At 44.1% G+C, this 20,258-nt stretch overlaps 1 protein-coding gene across 1 annotated transcript in view; it reads right to left on the bottom strand.

The window, feature by feature from the left end:
- Lrba (LPS responsive beige-like anchor protein) overlaps positions 1-20,258 on the bottom strand; it is a 543,225-nt gene continuing 522,967 nt past the window's right edge. The window contains exons 54-57 of the mRNA XM_032898147.1: positions 12,732-12,833; positions 9,633-9,829; positions 5,183-5,334; positions 1-1,141 (exon numbers count right to left, since the gene is read on the bottom strand). Of these exons, the coding sequence (XP_032754038.1) occupies positions 1,051-1,141; positions 5,183-5,334; positions 9,633-9,829; positions 12,732-12,833 (542 nt within the window). The 3' untranslated portion in view covers positions 1-1,050. The remainder of the gene's footprint in view (positions 1,142-5,182; positions 5,335-9,632; positions 9,830-12,731; positions 12,834-20,258) is intronic.

The raw sequence follows: 20,258 nt of genomic DNA on the forward strand, positions 1-20,258 counted from the left end.
TTTCCACTCAAGTTCACAACATACAAAGAATTTATTTATGTAATACAGACCTTTGCTCAAATATTTTCACAGAATTCCATACAGCAATCTACTAGAAAAAGTAGAGTTATATGACACCAAAATAACATTGTTTCTTGGTACAAATTACTAATCAAAAACAAGGTAGAGATAGTCTCATAACAAATAGGGGGAAGGTGGGTGCTGCTTACATGGTACCTGTTTGTTCGCCTCTGGTCTCGAGCCAGGGCTGTGGGCTCGGGGCTCGGGGGGGGGGGTCGTAGGGAGTAGCCCCACTGGCTCTGCCTCTGGCAGGGCGCTGGTGAGCTCGGGCAGGCTTCGGTACTTACAGAGACTGTGAGCCCAGAGCGTTTCTGTCATTTCACCCTGTGCCTCGAGGACGACAGAGCAGGGAAAGAGAGTACTGATGAATGCTGTAACTTAGGTCTTTGTTCTGTAACACACGCGAGAATAAAGTAGCCTCCCCAAACCATAATTTTCTAGGTCTAACACATGCTTGAAGAATAATTTAGAAATAATTCATTGAGATGCTTTAAATTACATGTCATAATTTAAACATTACTATTAAAACCCTAGAAATGTCAGCACTGAAGAACAATTGTCTAGAAAAATACAGGACCCAGTACAGAATAAATTCCCCTGTCCCAGTATTTGAACCCATTTCCCTATTGCTAAAATCATATTTCTCAAGATTACAGATAAGTGGGAAATGGTCTTTCACACATAGCAAGAATCAGTGGGAGTATTAGTTCCACTGTCTGTGTCCATAATCGGTGAAAATAGACTTTTCATTATGACTAAAAATATAGATTTTTTTTTAAACTACAGAAAGCAGCAGCCAGTTTTCTGCTTTGCTGTTCCCCACCCCAAATGTCAAGCAAAGTCTACAAAAATAGCAATTAACTTTAAAAAATATTTTGCTTGTTCAAGCAAATTTAAGTTACATTCAGATGTGAGAGCTATTTCTATAGAATGATGTTTGAAGTCCGTCCTTGCCCAGCCCGAACCGGGACCACCGTGCATTTGTCACCATCAGTAGCGGGTTTGGTACTCATGGTGCCAGCGGTTAAAGTCGTTGTAAAACAGCACAATGCTTCCTGAGGCCATGCCAGAAATGATGCACCTAGGAGGGAGATGGAGAAGGGTCAGTCCAGGGATGCATTTCCTGCTGCCTGTGACAGCCATGACACACTTTTCTTGGTGACTGAAATGTAGACTCAAGTAAGCTTGGATTGGTTTTGACACCACAGAGACCATCCGTGATGTGTGAAAGGTACGGATGCTGCTGGAGTTATGCAGCCTGTCACGGACCTGTGTACAGAATCCTCTCCACAGTGGGGGCCTGCATCAGAATCGAACCCCACAAAGCGGTTGCCACTGGGAGCGGGGGAGGAAGGCGATGAATGCTCTTGGGGCACTCTGTACTCTGAGTAGGGCCCTGACACTTGTAATGCAGTGACCTGGTGTAGTGGTCACTAGAGACAGTAGCAGCTTGTTCTCCTGCCCTGAGAAGATGGTGCAGGGACAGATGGACAACAGCCAGGGGGAGCTCTTAGGAAGTTACAGTGAGTGTCTCCCTGTACTTCTTATTGAAACTAGAAAGTAAAATCTATCAGTACAGAAGAGGAGCCGAAGATCAAACGCTTACAGCACATGGAACCAACCTGCAAGTGGCAAGCCCTCCCACAGCCAGTCATTATAAAGGGATTAAACCTGGAAATAACCCAAGTGCATGCAGTGTACAGGATTCTCATTTTAGAAAAACAAGCGGATTGAACACATGAAAAACAAAATTCTGGGCAAGTAGTAATAGTAAGAGAACCTAAGTGGCCATGTCAAAGGCACTGTGGACAACACACTAAGCCTCTGAGCCCCAGGATGACGTGGAGCAAACTGCACAGAAGGACAGGGAGAAAGACGGCTCTCTAGTCAGCTGGGGGTTAAGGTCCTATTCTGAAAAACACGTAGAATAGACAGATCCTCAAAAGTACACAAGCCACAGACCGAACACCAAGCCAACAAAAGCAAAATACACTTTTGCTAGTGCACATGTGTGCTGGTTTGAATACAGTGGTCCTCATGAGCTCATAGGGAATGGCACTGTTAGGAGGTGTGACCCTGTTGGAGGAAGCTGTGTTACTAGTGGTGGGCTCTGAGAAACTCAAAGCCAGGCCCAGTGGCTCGTGCTCTCTGCTGCCTGTGGATTCAGAAGCAGAGCTCTTAGCCCCTCTCGGCCACCACATCTGCCAGCATTACGGCCATGCTTCCCACCATGATGATGATCCACTGAACCTCTAACCTGTAAGCCCTGCTTAAATGTTTTCCTTTATAGGAGTTACCATAGCCATGGTGTCTTTTCACAGCAATAAAACCCTAAGACAAGATGGAACAATCTCTGGGGTAAAAAGCTTGTATCAAGTTTTAATGACTTACTGTGAAATCATGCGAAGTGTCTTTTATGATCGTAACAGAATGAACTAGAAGTCATTAACTGGAAAATGCACATGGATGAACATTACCACTGTATCTTAAAACCAATCAGAAACCACACCAACACAGGCTACACAAGGGCAGAGAGGAGAGGAAAGGTGTAGCCATAAACACATTAGATAACCGTCTCACTGGCCTAACTTTAGACCTTAATGACAGAAAAAGAGTAAACTGAACCCAAAGCTGGAGCAGTTTACAGAAATGGGAAATAAGAACAGAACTAGAGCTGCCGAACAGACCTGCAGAACTGACTTGAGCTAAAGATGCTATGAGACATAATAACTTAGAGCTAAAGATGCTATGAGACATAATAACTGCACACCAGTAAACTCAGTGTCCCAGATGAGGTGCACAGATGTACTTAGTAAAGTACTGTAGGCCACACAGTGTGGTAATCCTACCAGGAATTTAAAGGAAATTATTACTGTTTCAAATTCTTCCAAAAGATGGAGAAGCACTTCTAGTGCTTACCATTTTCCTGATACCAAAACAAACAAAAAAACTCCAGCAACAACAAGAACCGTTCAGCGCAATAGTATTTCTTTGAATGGACCTGATGCCACTGGTAGCATTGAGTCCATTAGTGTCTTCTAAGGATTAACTAATGACTGGGGTTTTCCTCTGAGTAGAAAGACAGTTCAAGGTGTAAAATACATCAGAGTATTAATAGAGTAGAAGACCCACATGTATCTCAAATGACAAAATTCAATCTTTACTAATAAATGACTTCAAGTAAGAGTGCTTATGAAAACCCCATAGTATCAATCCTACCTAGTGGTAGAAAGATTAATTTTTATACCATCAGAACAAAATAAAGATGGCTTCCTTTACTGCTTTTATTCAATATAAGCTTGATGTCCCAACATAGCTACTAAGCACGGTTGGGGGTGGGGGGTGCATCTAAATTGGAAAGAGAAAATTACCTGTCCCAAGGTACACAGTCTTACATGTAGAAATCCAGAAGATTCCACTCAAAACTGTTAGTGCATAAAAATAAATTCAGAAAAATCAGTTGCTTTGTTTTACTTTTTAAAGACAGGATCTCTGTGTGGCCTAGGCTGCCTTGAACTCAGCTACAGAGTGATGGGAGGACAGGTATACACTACAGTGCCCTGGAGCAATTCTATACACTCACAATCCAGAAGAGAAATTCGGATGATTAACATCTGCAGTAGCATTAAAAAGAATAAAAACCCTAGGAACATTTGAGCTAGGAGACAAAGTGCATAGACTGAAGACCAGAAACACTGCTGGGAGAAACAAAGGGGAAGCCCCATGTATGTGGACTAGAAGACAGTCCATTAATACCAATGTCCCCAAGTGATCGGCACATTGCTGCAGTCCCCTCAAATGAAGTCTTTCACAATGCAAAACTCACTTGAAAGTTTATGTGAACATCAATGCTGAATGGCCAGGAAAAAGTCAAAAAAAATGTACCTTACAAAAACTGTACATTTAAAGGCCACCGCTGAGAGTGGAGACAATGCAGAGGCTGCTACTGAAGTTAGAGAGCCCTTCACACCATGGGCGAAATCAGGGCTCTGCACTGCCAGCTACAATGCAAAATTGTAGGTCAGTTCAGGACTGCTTAAGATATTACAGCTCCCACACGGCCCACTCCTAGGTACGCACCCAGAGAGGCTGTGAGAAGGAACTGGAATGGGCATTTGCACAGCACTGATCACAGCAGAGCACAAACAACCCAAGGTTCCTATAGATAGGTGGGCAGACACACAGTATGCACGTAACAATCTCCCCTAAGGGTTAAGAGGGTGGGCGAGACGGGATTCTCACATCACAACATGGAACCTTGAAAACCTGCTGCGTGACACAAGCCAGCTATAAAGAGATCCCGTAAACTTGTGTGTACAGGAGGTGCTTGGAAAAGGCAAATTCAGAGATAAGTAGGACGGGTGTGAGCAGGGCTGGGGTTACGGGTGGGGAGTGAAGGGGCGCTCTGGAATGAAGAGTTCTGTAGACTACAGAGGGACCGTGATGGCTGCTCAACATGGTGAATGTACTCATGCTATAAACCTGCATCAGACATGGTTCAGATGGGGAGTTTCATGCATATGTTGCCATAACAAAAATCGGAAGTAAAAAAATGACTATCTTTCCAAAACTATAAATTGGGATGTTTGAGGATATTAAATCAGATCTCTCAAGAGGCAGACATAAAGATATTTCACAGTACACATATTTACAGCCCTTAAAGATCTTGTTAGAGACATAAAGAAAGCTGGGCCTGCAGAGATGGCTCGGTGAGTAGAGTGCCTGTTGAGCATGTGTGAGGACCAGAGTCCAGACCCCACACTTACATGCAGCATTCAAGAGGCAGAGATGGGCTCTCCAGGGCAAGCCAGGAGCTAGCTCAGGTGAACAGGCAAACTTTAGGGTTTTGTACATACATGTGTGAATACACATACGTGCGAGCATACCGCACACAAATGTGCGACAAGCTTGATGTCTCTGTGGCTTGAATCCTATCTATCCTATCTATTCTGGAGAGCCCAGTTTTATCTAAGAACTGTCAGAAGCTTGGACTTTGTACAGTGTGCTTGTGTAGTAGTGGTTAGCACTTCAGATTGTGCAGGTGACCAGCCCTAGGCCACCTACAGTGATTCCCACCAATCTTCAAACCCCTGTGGTAGATCAGGGTTCTGGTGTTACTTACCTCTGGTCAAAAGAAAGGGCCATGGCCCGGATTCCAGCATCACAGCCTGGGTAGGCAAAGAGCTGCTTGAGGTCAGATACCTGCCGCACGATCACCACTCCGTTGTCTCCTCCTGTGAGCAGGTACTGCCCATCTCGGCTCAGCTGTATGGCCTGTGAGACAGCAGCAGTCAGTGGAGACATAGCTCTAGGGAAGTGGGCCTAGGTGGGGCACAGCATGAAGCACAATGCGGAAGAAATCCGTAGTTCTTAGGACTCTGAAGTATGGAAGACCTGCCATTGTCCAGAAGTCAAATAGACAAGATTCGCTAATACCAGTGTTATGGGTTTTGTGCCACAAACACAGTTCTGCAAATACTTGAGACAGCACATTATGGCTCCGCAGAACCACTTCATATTGAACTAAGTCGCTGCCTTCCTTGACCCGGCCAAGACAAACACAGGCAGCTGCTAGGAAGTGTTGGGGGTGACAATGAAGCCAAAACTCCCTAGAATGTCAGGCCCCAGGCTGCCAGTATTGTAGGCTATCTCATGGTCAGCTCCAGGCGGTGGCTAGTCTCTTACTTTGTTGAACAGGTAAGCTTGGCTTGGGATCTAGTTTTTTTTATATATTCTGTAATATCCATTTACTACCCAAGAAAGCCTGTGGGCAGAGTGCAGACATTTCTTCATTTTATGTGACAATTTTTTGGAAATGTGGTCTCATGGAGCATAGGGTGGCCCTAAGCTTTTGATCTTCCTGTCCCCATATCCTGAGACTCCGCAGGCACCAGCATTCCCAGGCCCACGGATACTGCAGCATGGTGTTAGCTGACTTACATCCCCAGCTTCACTATTATGTTTTTTTTTTTATAATTTTATTTATATGAGTACACTGTCACCATTACAGATGGTTGTGAGCCACTATGTGGTTGCTGGGATTTGAACTCAGGACCTCTGGAAGAGCAGTCAGTGCTCTTAATCACTGAGCCATCTCTCCAGCCCCACTATTACGTTTTTTAACTGTTGAGAAAAAAATCAGTTTTATTAATATTATGGATTCTTAGTATAAATGTTCAAAAATAAGTTTTTGTTAGGACTCAGGAAACCCCTCTGCCTATGACCACTTTCAGAGTAGTTAAAGTATACGGAGCCCTCGAAGCCTAGAACAAGAAGGAGTCTTTTCCCTGACAGGATGCCCTGCTCTACTGCCACAGCCTCGGCCACACACCCCCGCCCACTGTCACCTGGTCTTAGGTCCCCTCATCTGCTTCTACTCTTCTAACAGCAGCAGGTTCCGGCAGCCCTGGCAGGTACCATCTGCCTGCCTCCCTGACCACGGTAGAGAAAAGAAGGAACTGTCGCTATCCACTCAGCTCACACCGATGCCAACTGTCAGTATCTACTGGACAAAGCTTACTCTCAAGAACACAGAAATACATCTTTAAAAAAAAGGCATCTTACATGTCACTAAGTCTCACTAACTAGATACATACTAGTAAGAGTTTTCGTTGTGAATAAAAGTCAGTCCTTCCCCCTTAGGGGGAATTAGAGAAAGGATTGAAAGAGATGAAGGGGCTTGCAAACCCATAAAAACAACAATGCCAGCCAACCAGAGCCTCCAGGGACTAAACCACTACCCAAAGACTATACATGGACTAACCAAGGGCTCCAACCTCATAGGTAGCAGAGGATAGCCTTGTTGGGGCACCAGGGGAAGGGGAAGCCCTTGGTCCTGCCAAGGTTGGACTCCCCAGTGCAGAGGAATATGGGGGGGGCAGTAAGGGGGATGGATGGGGGAAGACCTGTATTGGGGAGAGGGAGGTGAGGGAATGGGGGCTTATGGACAGGAAACCAGGAAGGGGAATAACACTTGAAATGTAAGTAAAGAAATATATTTAATAAAAAATTTAAAAAAAAAAGTCAGTCCTTTCCCTTTCGTCCCACAAATAGCAGTCTCGGGGGCTGGGAACTGCACTGAGGACAGAACAGCAGCTACTTGACACACCTGTAAAACACAGCTGATAAGACTTCCCTAACCTACACTAAAACCAAGCAATCTTCAACTGTGTTCTAATAAGAATCTCGAATCCTGCTGGTGTCTCAAATAAAGTGAAATGGAGACTCTTAAGATGCACGCCACCTTTAGAATACTGTATGAATCTGGTGCCTTCCAAGGTAAAAATATTTCCTAGCTTCTCTTACAGGGGACCCACTGCCTTCCTCTGGCATGTGGAACAATCGAGTATCTGCTGCACTAGGCCCTCCCACCTCCAGCGCTGTCTGTCACCGGCTCTTGCTTAACCCTCTCTTCAGCATCTAGGTCTACTGTGCTGGGATCTAAAGTGACCCCAGCAATGCTTTCACTCAGCTCTGGATCCAAGTGTTTGGAGGTGCTGCAGCCGCACTGGAGCCTGAGGATGCGGGCAGGCCACAGCATCTCTGGGGATGCCCACATCCCGAAACAGCAGGGGAAAAAGAAAACGTTCTCTTGGGGCAATGGTGGTTAGACTTCATGGTATAATCTTGTTGCTCTGGAGGGACTGGCTGCTTACATCTAAGCTATTCATTACATCTGCATAGTGTACAGCTGATGTGTGGTGTGATCTCCTAAAGTGTCGGTCGGTGAGCAATACGGAATCAGGGGAAAGGTAGGTGGGAAAGTGTGCGGATGTACAAGGTGCCAGGCTGCCTGGTATTTCGAAGAAATGGAGTCTTTGGTCTGGGCTGGTGACTGTTTCTTCCTAGTTCTGTATGTCTTGGGTTTTCGCTTGCTGTTCCCTTGCCTGCCTCCTGATGCACTTAGCTAGGAAAGTGTCAGCCTCTGGAGCCCGGGACAGAGAGGCTCCTCCTCGGCTAGCTCGCTTTAATCCCATGGTTGCCACTTACACGTGAGTATGATAAAGTGCAGGCAGGCTGGGGAAAGCAATGGATTGTTTAGGCCTAAAATCCAGTGGGGAATTTTACAGGGAAAAAAAAACCAACCCAATGGCTTCAGGGTACAGAGGAGAGGCCTGTGATTGTGAACAAGCCACAAGAGCCTCCTGCTGCTGCCTCGAGGCCCTTCCCACAGCCTGGTCTAACTGCAACACCACAGAAACTATTCTAGTCAGTGGACAGCTTTAAATTATTTCACAGATTTATTAGTGTAGCTGACAACATAATCACAGCTCAGAGTGACAGATCATCAACATTATTATTGTAAAGAAAGGAGGAGAGAAGCCTCTGATGTGTACTTGGCTTAAATGGCGGATTATGGGAAATAAGGGAGAAATAAAAGCAGAGTGAGTTTGCCTGTGCACACCGTGTGAGGTGGAGGTAACTCTCAAACAACTGGCGAGTGAGAAGAGAGAAGTGCCACTGGGCTGAGAACCTGGGTCCCAGAGCATCTGGGGCCTTTGGTTCGGACCAGTGCTGCCTGTGTGCACAACTTCTGTTGCTCCCTTCTAGGCCCCACAGTGTCCTTGGGAGAAGAGGCGGCCATACTGTGCCTGGGAGAACTGCCATGGAGGCCCCCAGTGGCGTGGTGATGGCGACGAGGAGTTAAGTGTGCAGAAGTAGTCTGCAGCGCCCTCTGAAGTGCAGCTATGAGCATAGTCAGCTATGATGCCACTCAAAAGTCCTCCTTGTACATGGGTCACATCACCTCCATTCCCATTTTATTTTATTGTTTCGGGTTTTTTTTTGAGACAGGGCTTCTCTGTGTAGCATTGGTTGTCTTGGAACTCTCTTTGTAGACCAAGCTGGCTCTGAACTCACGGAGATCCATCTGCCTGTGCTTCCCACATGCTGGGATGGGATTAAAGTCACGTGCCACCACACTTGACTCTTCCATTCCCATTTTAGAAAATGACAGGAACACCCCAGTTTTTCCCAGGCCCTCAACATGTACAGCATCTTGAAAGTGAGAAGGAAGGGGCCTTGAAAATTGTCCCCAAAGAACACGCTGGCTCTCGTCCTTGCCCTCTAATATCCTGGGCACTGGCCTGAGCAGCCTAACATTCCTCAGACAGGAGGTGGGGTAGCTCATGCCATCTTACACCCACGCCTCCAACATGGCCTGCTTTGGTGTTGCTCTCCAGCAGGTCAGTGCAGGGATCAGCTGCTGACCCCAAGAAGACACAGTGACCCCGTCCTGCCTCTTCCAATGGAAAGAGAACCCAGTTTTAGGTAGAACCTAGTTCAGCTGTGGTGTACAGTGAACCTTAGAGACAAGTTAGGTAGCACTTAGAGGAAATGTCATGGGTAGTATCAGCTATGGGACGCCAGTCAGTGGATGCCCTCTGCACATGGCCGCAGTAAAGGCACTGCCTTCAGCAGGGTGTTCTGAGCTTCTAAGTGCTAACAGTGCTGTCCCTATGGCATGGGAAAAAGGCCTCAGGCAGTTCGAAATTAGGTTTCTTCAGTGAACTTGTCCTCTTTGCAAGCAAAGCTTCCCAGTGAAATGAACAATCTGGAGCCTCAGTACTCACCCTTATATGATCATCCGTCTCCACGGTGGCCTGCAGCTTCCCATTCACACTGAAGGTGCAGAAGCAGCCATTTTCATAAAAGATGACACAGTGACCCTCTCTCGATGCTTGAATGAGTTTTGGTTTCAGGCAATTTTCAGGACCCTCCAAAGTCCTTAACAAGTCTCCATTCATGGAATGTATGAGACATGGCCCTTCTGAGAAGAGAACAAGAGGCAAAACTATGTAATGAAAACAGACAGGGTGGACTGGGTAGCTCCACGGTAGGTAAGCATAGGGCCCTGGGCTCAATCCATGGTATCAGTGACTGAAGGAGCAGAGAAACCACTGGGTCTTGCAGTGCCTGGTGCAGTTATTCACCGCCCTCAGAAAGCTCTCATGCCAGTTACTTTGTAAAAGCTGGTTCTTTTGTTTGCCAGCTCTCACTTCCCACTGGGAGGCTTGAGAAGCCAAGTTCTTCCTGCTCATCCTCCTCAGAGACGGAAGTTACTTTATAAAGTTCATTAAGACAGGACTGGGGAGAAGCTAGAACTCCAAAAGGAAGACGATTTCCAATCCCAGAGCAGCTTCAAGGGAGACTGGGGTACAAATGCTGCCACCGCCAGGCACAGGGGCACCCTTCCCAGAGAGCCCGGGCAGAGCAGACTACATCAGTGCAGATGCAGCCAGCGGGGTAGCTTCCCTTCCACTGCACACAGCTTTGTGGCTGAAACACTGCATTCCTTTGACCACTATTAAACTGACTGAGCTATTCCCTGATATCCCTAAAGCAAGCTGTGGCTTCTGCTACTCTGAACTCCCCAGAGACACCCCAGGCTGAGAACCTGAGGACAGTAACTGCTGAGCACTGCCCCCAACACACACACACACACACACACACACACACACACACCTACTATATATTCACCATATGCAAAGTAAAGGAAACAAAATCTTGTGTGGTAAGTGTTGAGAAATGGGGAGAACGTGGCTATGTGCCCTGCCTTGCTCCTGGTCACACACAATCATTGTTTGCTCCTCACATGGCTACTGAATTGAGCCTTTGGAAAGGATGGCCTTCGGCCTCTGTTAGGCCACTCAAGTGTTAAAAGTCTTTAGTGTTTTCCAACATAAATACCACAGGCACCCATTTGTTTTTGCATAGTTTCGGCATACATAAGCTTCAATTCCAAGTCCCTAAATAACACTAGCATCACAACACAGTTCAGTTATCAGAGCAGTTGTATAAAGCGCACTTCATGGCTAGCTCTAGTCTATGAGCATGCACATTGATGGCAGTTGAGCAATCAGAAGCCCCCATGTCGCAGCGTTCATGGCACAAAAGTATCTAGCGTCTGCTGTTCAGGTCACATGCAGACAGCAAACAGCTGCTTTGCTGCCTCCTCCTTTCATGGTGATAACCCATGTGGCATTTTATAAAAGAAGGTAACCAGAAAGGGGTACCGGTCAACAATGATGAACTTCAATAAAGAAGTGAATATAAATGGACTTTTGCGTAGAGAGAGCAGAGTCAGCTCCGGACGCTGCCAAGACACTGGATATGCAGCCAGGAAATGAACAAAGGAAACTTGTTGGCATAACTCAGGAGCGTGCTTGTAACAGAGCCGATGATGTCCAGAAGAAGTGAAACTAAAGCCCCACATTAGGGATCCCCAGAGGGTATTTCATGACATTTAAATTAAAGAAAAGTGAAAAGCTCAAACAGAAGAGGACTGGCGATTTCCCAAGGCACAGAAGAGATGCTTAGGCATTGAGGACAAGATAGGAGTGCACATGTTCACCTGTCCCTGAGAACTGTCTCTCAAAGACATGAAACTGTGTGGCTGGGTTTTATTTTTTTAGCTTTGTCTTTGAGATATGGACTTGCTATGTAGCTCTGGCTGTTTAGATACCCACTGTGTAGGCCATGTTGGCTTTGAACTCAGAGATTCCCCCTTGCCTCTGCCTCCTGGGTGCTGGGACTACAGGTATGTGCCTTGCCCGGCTCTTTTTAATGTTTTGACAAAAACTTTTAGACCATGGAAAAACGATAGAAAAAACTTCCCACTGAGACAATGTCTCAGATAATTTGGGTGATTTCTGCTTGCATGGCATCTTACTGTGCAAAGCAGGGATGGTCTATAATAGTAATTAACCTTAAGCTTTGATGAAGGTTACATACAGTCGAAGGAATCATACTACTTTTTCACTGCTTTGACCGACTCTGTTTTTCAAAGCAAAACTTTAAATATTCATTCTGGCCTGTTAGCTATACTACTATGGTTCAAGCCTCAGAGACAGTGACTCTGTGCTTCTGAGATTAAAACACCCAAAGTGACAGAGTCCTGTGCCCAGTCTTCATCACAGAGGAGATGGGCAGACGGGTAGGTGGAGGAAGAGGCACTGAACTGCAAGCGGCGTCTTTGCTGGTGGACCCTGATCTGTCTGTCCTGCTCTTGGAAGGAGCCCTCGGTATCTCTAACACAGGCAAGTGTTAGCAGCAGACTCATCCAGCAAACTCACGTCAATCCTTTCCACTCCAGTGTCTGTCACTCTAGCCCCGCCTAGTTCTGAAATCTGGAAGTTAAGCCGAGGTAGGGGTCGTCGAGATGGCTTAGCAGGTAAAGGGACTTGTTGCTGAACCTGATGGCTTGATTTTAATCCCTGGGACCCACACATTGTGGAAGAAGAGAACCGGTTCTCAAATGTCATCTGCCCTCTACACATGTGATATGGCAGGAATGCAGGCATACATACAATAAAGTCAGGGTCAGGATTCCCATCAGCCCACTGGAGGTCAGAGAAATAAACAAACATAAAAAGACACTCCTTGTTCCTGTTTAATGGAGATTAGAACACCAATGGCTGCTGTCTACAGCGTATCTAGGATCCTTAGATTTAGACCAGGGAGCTAAAACCAGGCTTTTGGCCCTGACGAGAACATTCTCTCTCTAAGTGTAGCTACTGCTCTCAAGGAATGTGACTTTTAACTAACATATATTTAGTAGCCCTGTGTGGCTACCATAATAGACTGGAGCTTTAGAGAACAGGAGCCAACCTCATTTCTGTTCACATTAAATTGACAAGAGGCCCAACAGTGTGAAGAAAACACAGCTTTACCTTGGGAACCACTTAACACCAGGCCCAGCTCAGCACAGACAACAGCACAGGTGATCTCATAGTCATGGCCTGTGAGAATGGCCCGAGGAGTGGTAGTTTCACCTTTAACAAGGAAAAAAAAGACAGATCAATCCCAGTGTATAAAGACTAAATAACTTGGTGCCAAGTTTGATCTATACCAAAGCCTGCAGAGTTTTGAATTTATCCAAAATTTATTTTAGGAGGATCTACACTTTCCTACAGTTTGATTTTAAAGGCCACATGTTCCTGAATTTAAGGAAACCTTATTATCTAGCAACAAGAGTTTAAACTCAAAGCTAAAGACAGTAAAACCTGCATTCTACACTTTTCTCATATAATAAAATTATTGTCTTAAGTCAATAGATGAGTCTAAAATTAGGACCTTGGTTATAATGAACCCACAAACCATCACACAACTAGATTAAGGCAACAACTGAAAATGCTTGCCCATCCAATGTCCTATGCATCTCATGAGCTCCTATACAGCAGAACAGACGCCCGAGGCCACACAGCTCTGCTCAGGGTCTACACTTTGACTGTCCGTTGTGTTCTTATGGACTTACCCACAGTGCCCTCCTCCAAGCACAGTGACAGTTGAAATAATTTGTTTCCAATTCTGATCTATGCCTAAGCCTGTATAATGTGAAATTCTGTTCAAAATTATTACAATAAATGATTAAAACTAAAACTAAGAACCCAGGCTTAGTTTACATTTCAAAGACAGGTCTCCTTGTCTTCCCCAGTTGCTCAGTGCATCGCTCCTAGTAAGACAATCTCAAGTGGGATTCCTATCTAGAACACTTACTATTTTAGTGTTTTCTGACTTGTACTTTCTCACAGAGAACCTCCCCACATTCCAGCCAGCCAATAGAACATGATGAACCCCTGTGTTTTTACTTATAGGCTTAGAGAGTTTGGGGGAGATGGTCTTGTTGTGGAGAGAGGGAATGTATAATAGAGAAGAAAGAACTTATCCTGCCCCTGTGTCACAAAGTAAAAATTGGCCATAGCTCAGAGAAGTGGCACAACACAGGCTTCAGTTGTGACTTAATTCGTACCACAGGAACACAAGGGATTCTGTACTTAGCCAGAGGGCCCTATTTAACCCCCCACCCCTTTAGTCTGTAAAGACAAAGCCTTTGCAAACAGCTAACAAGCAGCAGATCTGCTGGCATTCTTGAACTTGTCTGCTATGAACTGGTTTCATGGCAGAGTTGACCGATGTTGTATGGTCTAAAAGGGCAAATATCCCCAGAAAATAGCTCACTATGAGCAGTTTAGAAAAGAATCATCTGCCACTGTAACCTCAGGTACTGCTTGTCCTTAGAACTATTGCTCACTCAGAGGAAAGATCCCTAATAAGTCAGGAAAGTCCATCAGAAACCACTGCACCTGGAGACCAGTGCTGCCGTTAACCCACCAATGTAGCCTCTAAAGCAGGGGTTTCAGGGGTGGTCAATGAGCTTTTCCAACATTTGGCAAAGTGTGTGCACATGCCTGAAATAGGCTTCATTGAAGGCACAGAGATACATGATCCCCAAAAAAGGCAAGAGAGAAGATTCCACCCCTAAGAAAGGAGATTTCTTTATGTGCCTTCCCTGGGGCAAGCAGTAACTTAAGGTCTATCATGACACATGACAGGTATGCCACGTGTATTTCCACAACACACAGCTATGTCACCATGGTGTCTTAAGGCTTTGGTGACTAGCAGTAATTCTGAGTGAGATTTTAGTCCATAAGGACTTGTGGGTTACCTTGGGTATACTCTAGCCCCAGTTGCCATGCTAGTCCATATCCCTAGAGAAGGAAAGGGAGACCTCAGCTAATAGACTAATGGGCCAAGAACAAGCCGAGCCAGGGACCTGGTTTCATCTAATTTCAAGTTTGAAACATATAGAAGGAGCATACCTAACTTATTAGAACGTCTACTTGCTATTTTCCAAACTAAAAAGCAATCTGTTATAGACCACTTTTTCCTCAAGTCCAAAAATTTTGGTGAAAAAACCTTCCAAGAGGCAAATGATACAGGCTCATCTGAACTACTTAATTTTGTACTAAAAATTATGAGACTAAGAACTGAACATTCTATGTTTAAAAAGTTAACATGTTACCCTTTACTCACGGTCCCCTTCACACCCACCCCTTGGCATATTCTAAATTCCACAAAATTAGCATTATAATGTTCTTGGAATTACTGCATGAATATATATATTGGCAATGCTTTTTAGAATCAACCATTAAGATCATTATGACTTAAGGAATACATTTTCAGTGCAATTGTTCTGTTTTTGTATCCATAAATTACAAATGATTTTAATGGTGGTGAGATTTGTGTTTTAACTTGAATAATCTTTCTTCAGTGGAAAAGTGAAGGTCTGAAGAAAAGTGAGTGAAGAGTGAGAGCAATTTACATATAAGCCAAACAAACAGAGGACACCTGGGTCACGAGGGCAGACAGATCCTGTCAGGAAGCCATGCCAAAGCTCTTTCTGCTTGCTGGGCTTCGGAGTATTTCCCAGGAGCTTAGTGGAGGGAAGGTGGAGCTTGACCTTAACTATTTCTCTTTTTTTAATGGAAGAGATGAACAGAGAATAATCTAGAACTATGAAGTCAGAAGGTAGAAAACCTCAAAAAGGGGGTTAAGTTGTAAACATTCTCCTATGCAAGCACAATTCACTAGTTCTGCTTATAAAACACTAGCTTTCCTGAGTGTAAAATATACCAAATCACTTCTGATTGCACAAATCAGCAGATGCACGTACAAAGCAGCTTCAGGATGGAAAGGGTCTTTCTTTCCTGGGGTCTAAATGAAGGACTGTTTAGTGCTGGGCTTTGTTGGCAAAGTGTTTCCTAGTCCAGGAAACAGGTTAGACAGTTCAGGAAATATGAAGGGGGTGGTGGGGAGGACTGAGAACACAAGCTCAAGTAACACAACAAATTAAAAGCGTAAGGGTAGAGCCATGGCCAGTTGCTTCTCAGGGAGCTGGATTTATGGTAAGAAATAACATCAAAACAGAAATCCAACTGTGCTCAACTTGCCCTGTGAATAGAAACAAACACTTAAGGCTGCAGACTCCCAAATCTACACCAGGAAGAAGGAAAGTCATTTCCAGCTCACTTATTTGAAGTGCAGATAGAGCACTCACACTTTCTCCTTATCAAAACGTATGTTCAAAATAAAACGCAGTTAGATTTTTATAAATCCCAATAAACAAAGGGCCTTAAATATTACAATTTCACTATTAATGGTGTAATTCTATGATATAGGCTTAAACCAAACAAATACAGACTGCTTGGGCTGAGCAGACATTCTGGGGATCTCCTGGAATGACATTGAAGGCAGAGGGGACTGACCGAGGCAGAACACTGGTCTCTGTGGGACTTGTGAATCTATCATTTCTCTGCAGTAACATGGGTTCATCGTCTCCTAGGTTGCAGAGGAGCCAGGTGTCATCATGGAACAGAGAAGAAAGGTAAGACCCCACTGTACCTCAGAGTGAAAAGCCAAGAGCAAATGGCTGTGGCTAAAGCTCCAGTCAGCTCCGGAGCTGCTCCTCCTGGCCACTGTCGGTTCAAACCAGGCTTGCTTGGGGTGGGGTGGGGTCAGATTCTAAAGGCATCACCAGTCTCACTTAAAGAGCAGGGAAAGTCTTCTGAAAAACACCCCTTCAATTGTTGGGGGTGTGTGGAGGGGAAACCCGAAGGGGATAACATTTGAAATGTAGATAAATAAAATAACCAATAAAAATTTTAAAAAATTAAAAAAAGAAAATAATGTGAATATAAATTCTTCAAGATGACAAACAAACAAACAAACAAACTGAATGGATGCTAACAGCTGTACCTTTGCTCTCTGAGAGAGCAGGGCTAGGACACAGCAAAGCCCAGACATAAAACACAACAGATTCCCTTAAACCCTTTAAAGTCTGACTGTGTGAAGACCGTCATGGCCTTCAGTGATGCTGGGAGAAAAATTTATCTGGTTGGTGGTTTAAGAAGCTACACTTCAAACTTCTTAAAGAAAAATGAAAAGAGAAAAAGGACGGACGTCTAGGACTACTTTGAAAAGCTGGAGCAAGTACTTCAAAGGAAAGGGGTCTTTGTGTGAGGGCAGTTTTATGACTACTGATGCAGATCCTACCAAAAGCTGAAAAGGAGACTCAGTACATCTTTCAGGATGGCCTTAGAAGAAGATGAACAAGTCAAATGAGATTAAAGACAGCCCAAAGCCTGCCACAGAGCCCAGGCTCGCCAGCATTTACAGAAGTGCTTTTCTCGGTATGTAACAGAGAACGCTGGTGGAAGCCTGTGTCCTCTAACCACCCAGCCTGGTTTAAACAGTGAGGCGCTCCATAACCCCGCTGGTGTGTACGCTGAGGCAATGTGCAAAGCAGAAGTTATATTAACACCGCTGGAAGAATGTGATATATGGTATATGTATATGTGGTATATGTTTGTAGTATTAAATGTGTTTCTTTCCTCCCCACTTATAACAAATATTTTTATCAAATGGAGTCTGAACTTCATAAAATTTCACATCTGAAAGAGAAAAAGTAATTCCTTTACTATCTTGTTCATAAGTAGCAGATAAGAAAGACGGTTTCTAAGATTTACCTCCATTAAGGCAAAGGAGATAAATAATCCATGTAAAAATACACTTTTCAGTTATTTTTAAGATGTGAAATGTGAAATAAGTTCCTGCTATCATCAGCATCACCAACCCAGGCTTACGAAAGTGAAGCCATCTCAGTGCACTGCGAAGTCCTTTGCAGAGGTACACACCATGCTTCCTTCTAACAGCAGCCAGCATGGAATGATGCTTTGCACCTTCCTGTGCTTAGTCTTAGAAATATAAAATCGTGTCTTCCCACAAACTGCTTAATGGGTGGCTCCTTGACTGTACTCAGCACACCCCGCTGCCCACTTTCTTGTTCCTTCGCCCTGGCATTGACTTAGTAACAGTTACTGATGCTGGAGGTATTATGTGTGGCGCGATGGATAATAGGGACAGGAATACATTATGGCCTTTTGTTTGAAATGACTTGATTTACAGTGGACACTGGGATCTGAGGGTGCAACTCAACACCTCAGCACCACCACAGAAAAAAAATGGGAAATTTAAATGATTATCAAAGCAAGTTCTATCTTATTATAATCCTGCAAATTGTACTTGAATACATAATTTTAAAGGTTAAAACACTGCTGAGATGCAAGCGCTTAGTTACAAGTGCTTCAGATGCCAAGTCAGCATTCAGGATTAGTTAATAAGTCTTTAAGTAAACACCAGTGATACAATTTCACACTAGTAAACTCTACATGTCTAAAGAAAACTAAAATACAATATTAAACTTGATTCTGTTAACAAAACAAAACAACATTACAAGCCACTTTGGATCGAGGTAAAAACCAAAAAGCATAATGAGGTTTTAAGTCTTAGTACTTACAACACCAAAAAAGTTACGTGCTACCGAGGACACGCAGGTTGCTTCTGGGAGAAGATACCTGTCCTTCCACATGCACTCTGTCTACTAACTGCTGCTGATTAATACAAAACATTCATGTGCAAACCAAGTACTCGGCTTTCTCATGCGGCTCACCACAATGGTAAATCAAGAAAGGAAATGGCTTTTTGCTCATAAATGTTTCCTTGTCCCTCTGATAAATGTCTCTTAAACCTTTCCATTAACTTCCTAAGCTTTCCATGGAAGTTCTACCACCTTTTAATTATGCGAAACTAAATTATTTGAGATTTGTTCTAGTTGTTATCATCCATCTTCCCCTCCTTCTCTGCATCCCTCACAGTCTTCTGGTGAAAATACGTCTGTATGGTTAAATATGCAGACTGCAGTCAACATGTTAGATGTGTTAAGGCTGCCACATGCACCAGAAAATGCTGATGGCTTCTTTTGTAGATACCACTAGAATTACTAATGTCAGGCAAGGCAAGTTTGGTGTGAAAGTCAGTCAAAGCTCTTGGTTCATGTAATTTCCCTCCTTTGCTACACGTCTGTTTTTACACTGGACTTCCCTTCTAGGAGTACACTAAACAGTGAATTTGTGTGAGTAATCCTATGTGTAAGACTATGACAGGGGGTGGGGTTAGTCAGTGGTAGAATGTACACTCAGCATGAACAGGCTCTGGGCTCAGTCCTCAGCAGGCAGTGTGCTCAGACATACATAAGGAGAGGAAACCAAAACCCCACAGTTTCTTATGACACGCACTGTCATAAGAAATCAGTGTAACAAAATTATCCTTTCATGTCTTTTGTAAATACTGAGTACTTTTGTGATAGGATTGCATCAAATTCTGTATTGTTGATAATCCACTTAAATCTAGTAAAAACTGAAATACCGTTTACTGGCTAAGAAAGAGACTTCTAGGACTAGGGCTATAGCTCAGTGGCATAGGCTTAGCATGTGTGAGGTCTGGGTTCCATCCCTAGCGCCACAAACAGAAGATTGTGGCCAGGAGTATCTAAATTTGAATCCAGACTATAGTTCCTGCCACTAGGTGATCTCTTGTAAGAGACTCAGGAGCTTCAGGGCCAAGGCAGAAGGAAAAATGTTACTTTCATAAGTTCTTCATGTGTTATCTATAAAGACACAAGATAATATGATACGTTTTCACTCAGGGGTATCATAAGAATTATGTCACTACCCACAGTGTTTGTAAGTCCTGAGCACCTGTGAGATAGCACGCAGTAAGAAGCAGGACTGGGCAGGAGGAGGAGAAGGGGGAAAAAGTGCTTTTTCTTAACTTTTGTTATAAAATTTCTTTTCAATAAAAGGTATTTCTGATCTTGGGCTGCATAAGTGCCAATTAGAAATAGTTCTTGTTATGTTTTTCTTGTCAAAGAGTAATATACCTTAGTTTCTCAAAACTACACTCCGATTTCTCACATTCTGCCTTGTCTCAGATTTTACAGGTTTCCCCAACAATCCACATGTCTGTGAAGAGAAGTAATGCAGATGTATTTCCAATCAAGTGTGGAAATTTTAAAACTCTGTAGTTCTCTCTCTTTATCAGATATGACATGCTCACTACAAATGAGCAGGTAAGTTAGTGACTGTGGACATGACTAGCTTGCTTCCAGGTCCCACTAATCTGAAGTGGGCAAGGCTGGCCTTTGCTGGCTATGACTCCAGCTTTCGTATGCATTCATACACATGACTTTGAAGGACGTGGACATACATCTGTCACTTAGCAGTACAGAGGACATCGCCCCATGTTCATATCACAGACGCAGTAGTCTTGGTAGACTGCACAGACCTTCAGTCTGTTCACACATTAGACTCTACTGAACTACTTCTGGAGACTGCATTTGTTGGTTCTCCATTGTGGGGCTGCTTGGCCTTAGGCTCTAGCTCCTCTATAGAAACTAAATACAGGCGTCTAGGAACATAGTCATACAAACTGTACCTACATAGGAAATTGATGGAGGTGAAATGGTGTTCACATTTGCTGATACCAACATTGAATTTTATGAATATAAGTTCAGATTTTAA

The sequence above is a fragment of the Rattus rattus genome, chromosome 3 (genome assembly GCF_011064425.1).
Source record: "Rattus rattus isolate New Zealand chromosome 3, Rrattus_CSIRO_v1, whole genome shotgun sequence".
NCBI lineage: Eukaryota > Metazoa > Chordata > Mammalia > Rodentia > Muridae > Rattus > Rattus rattus.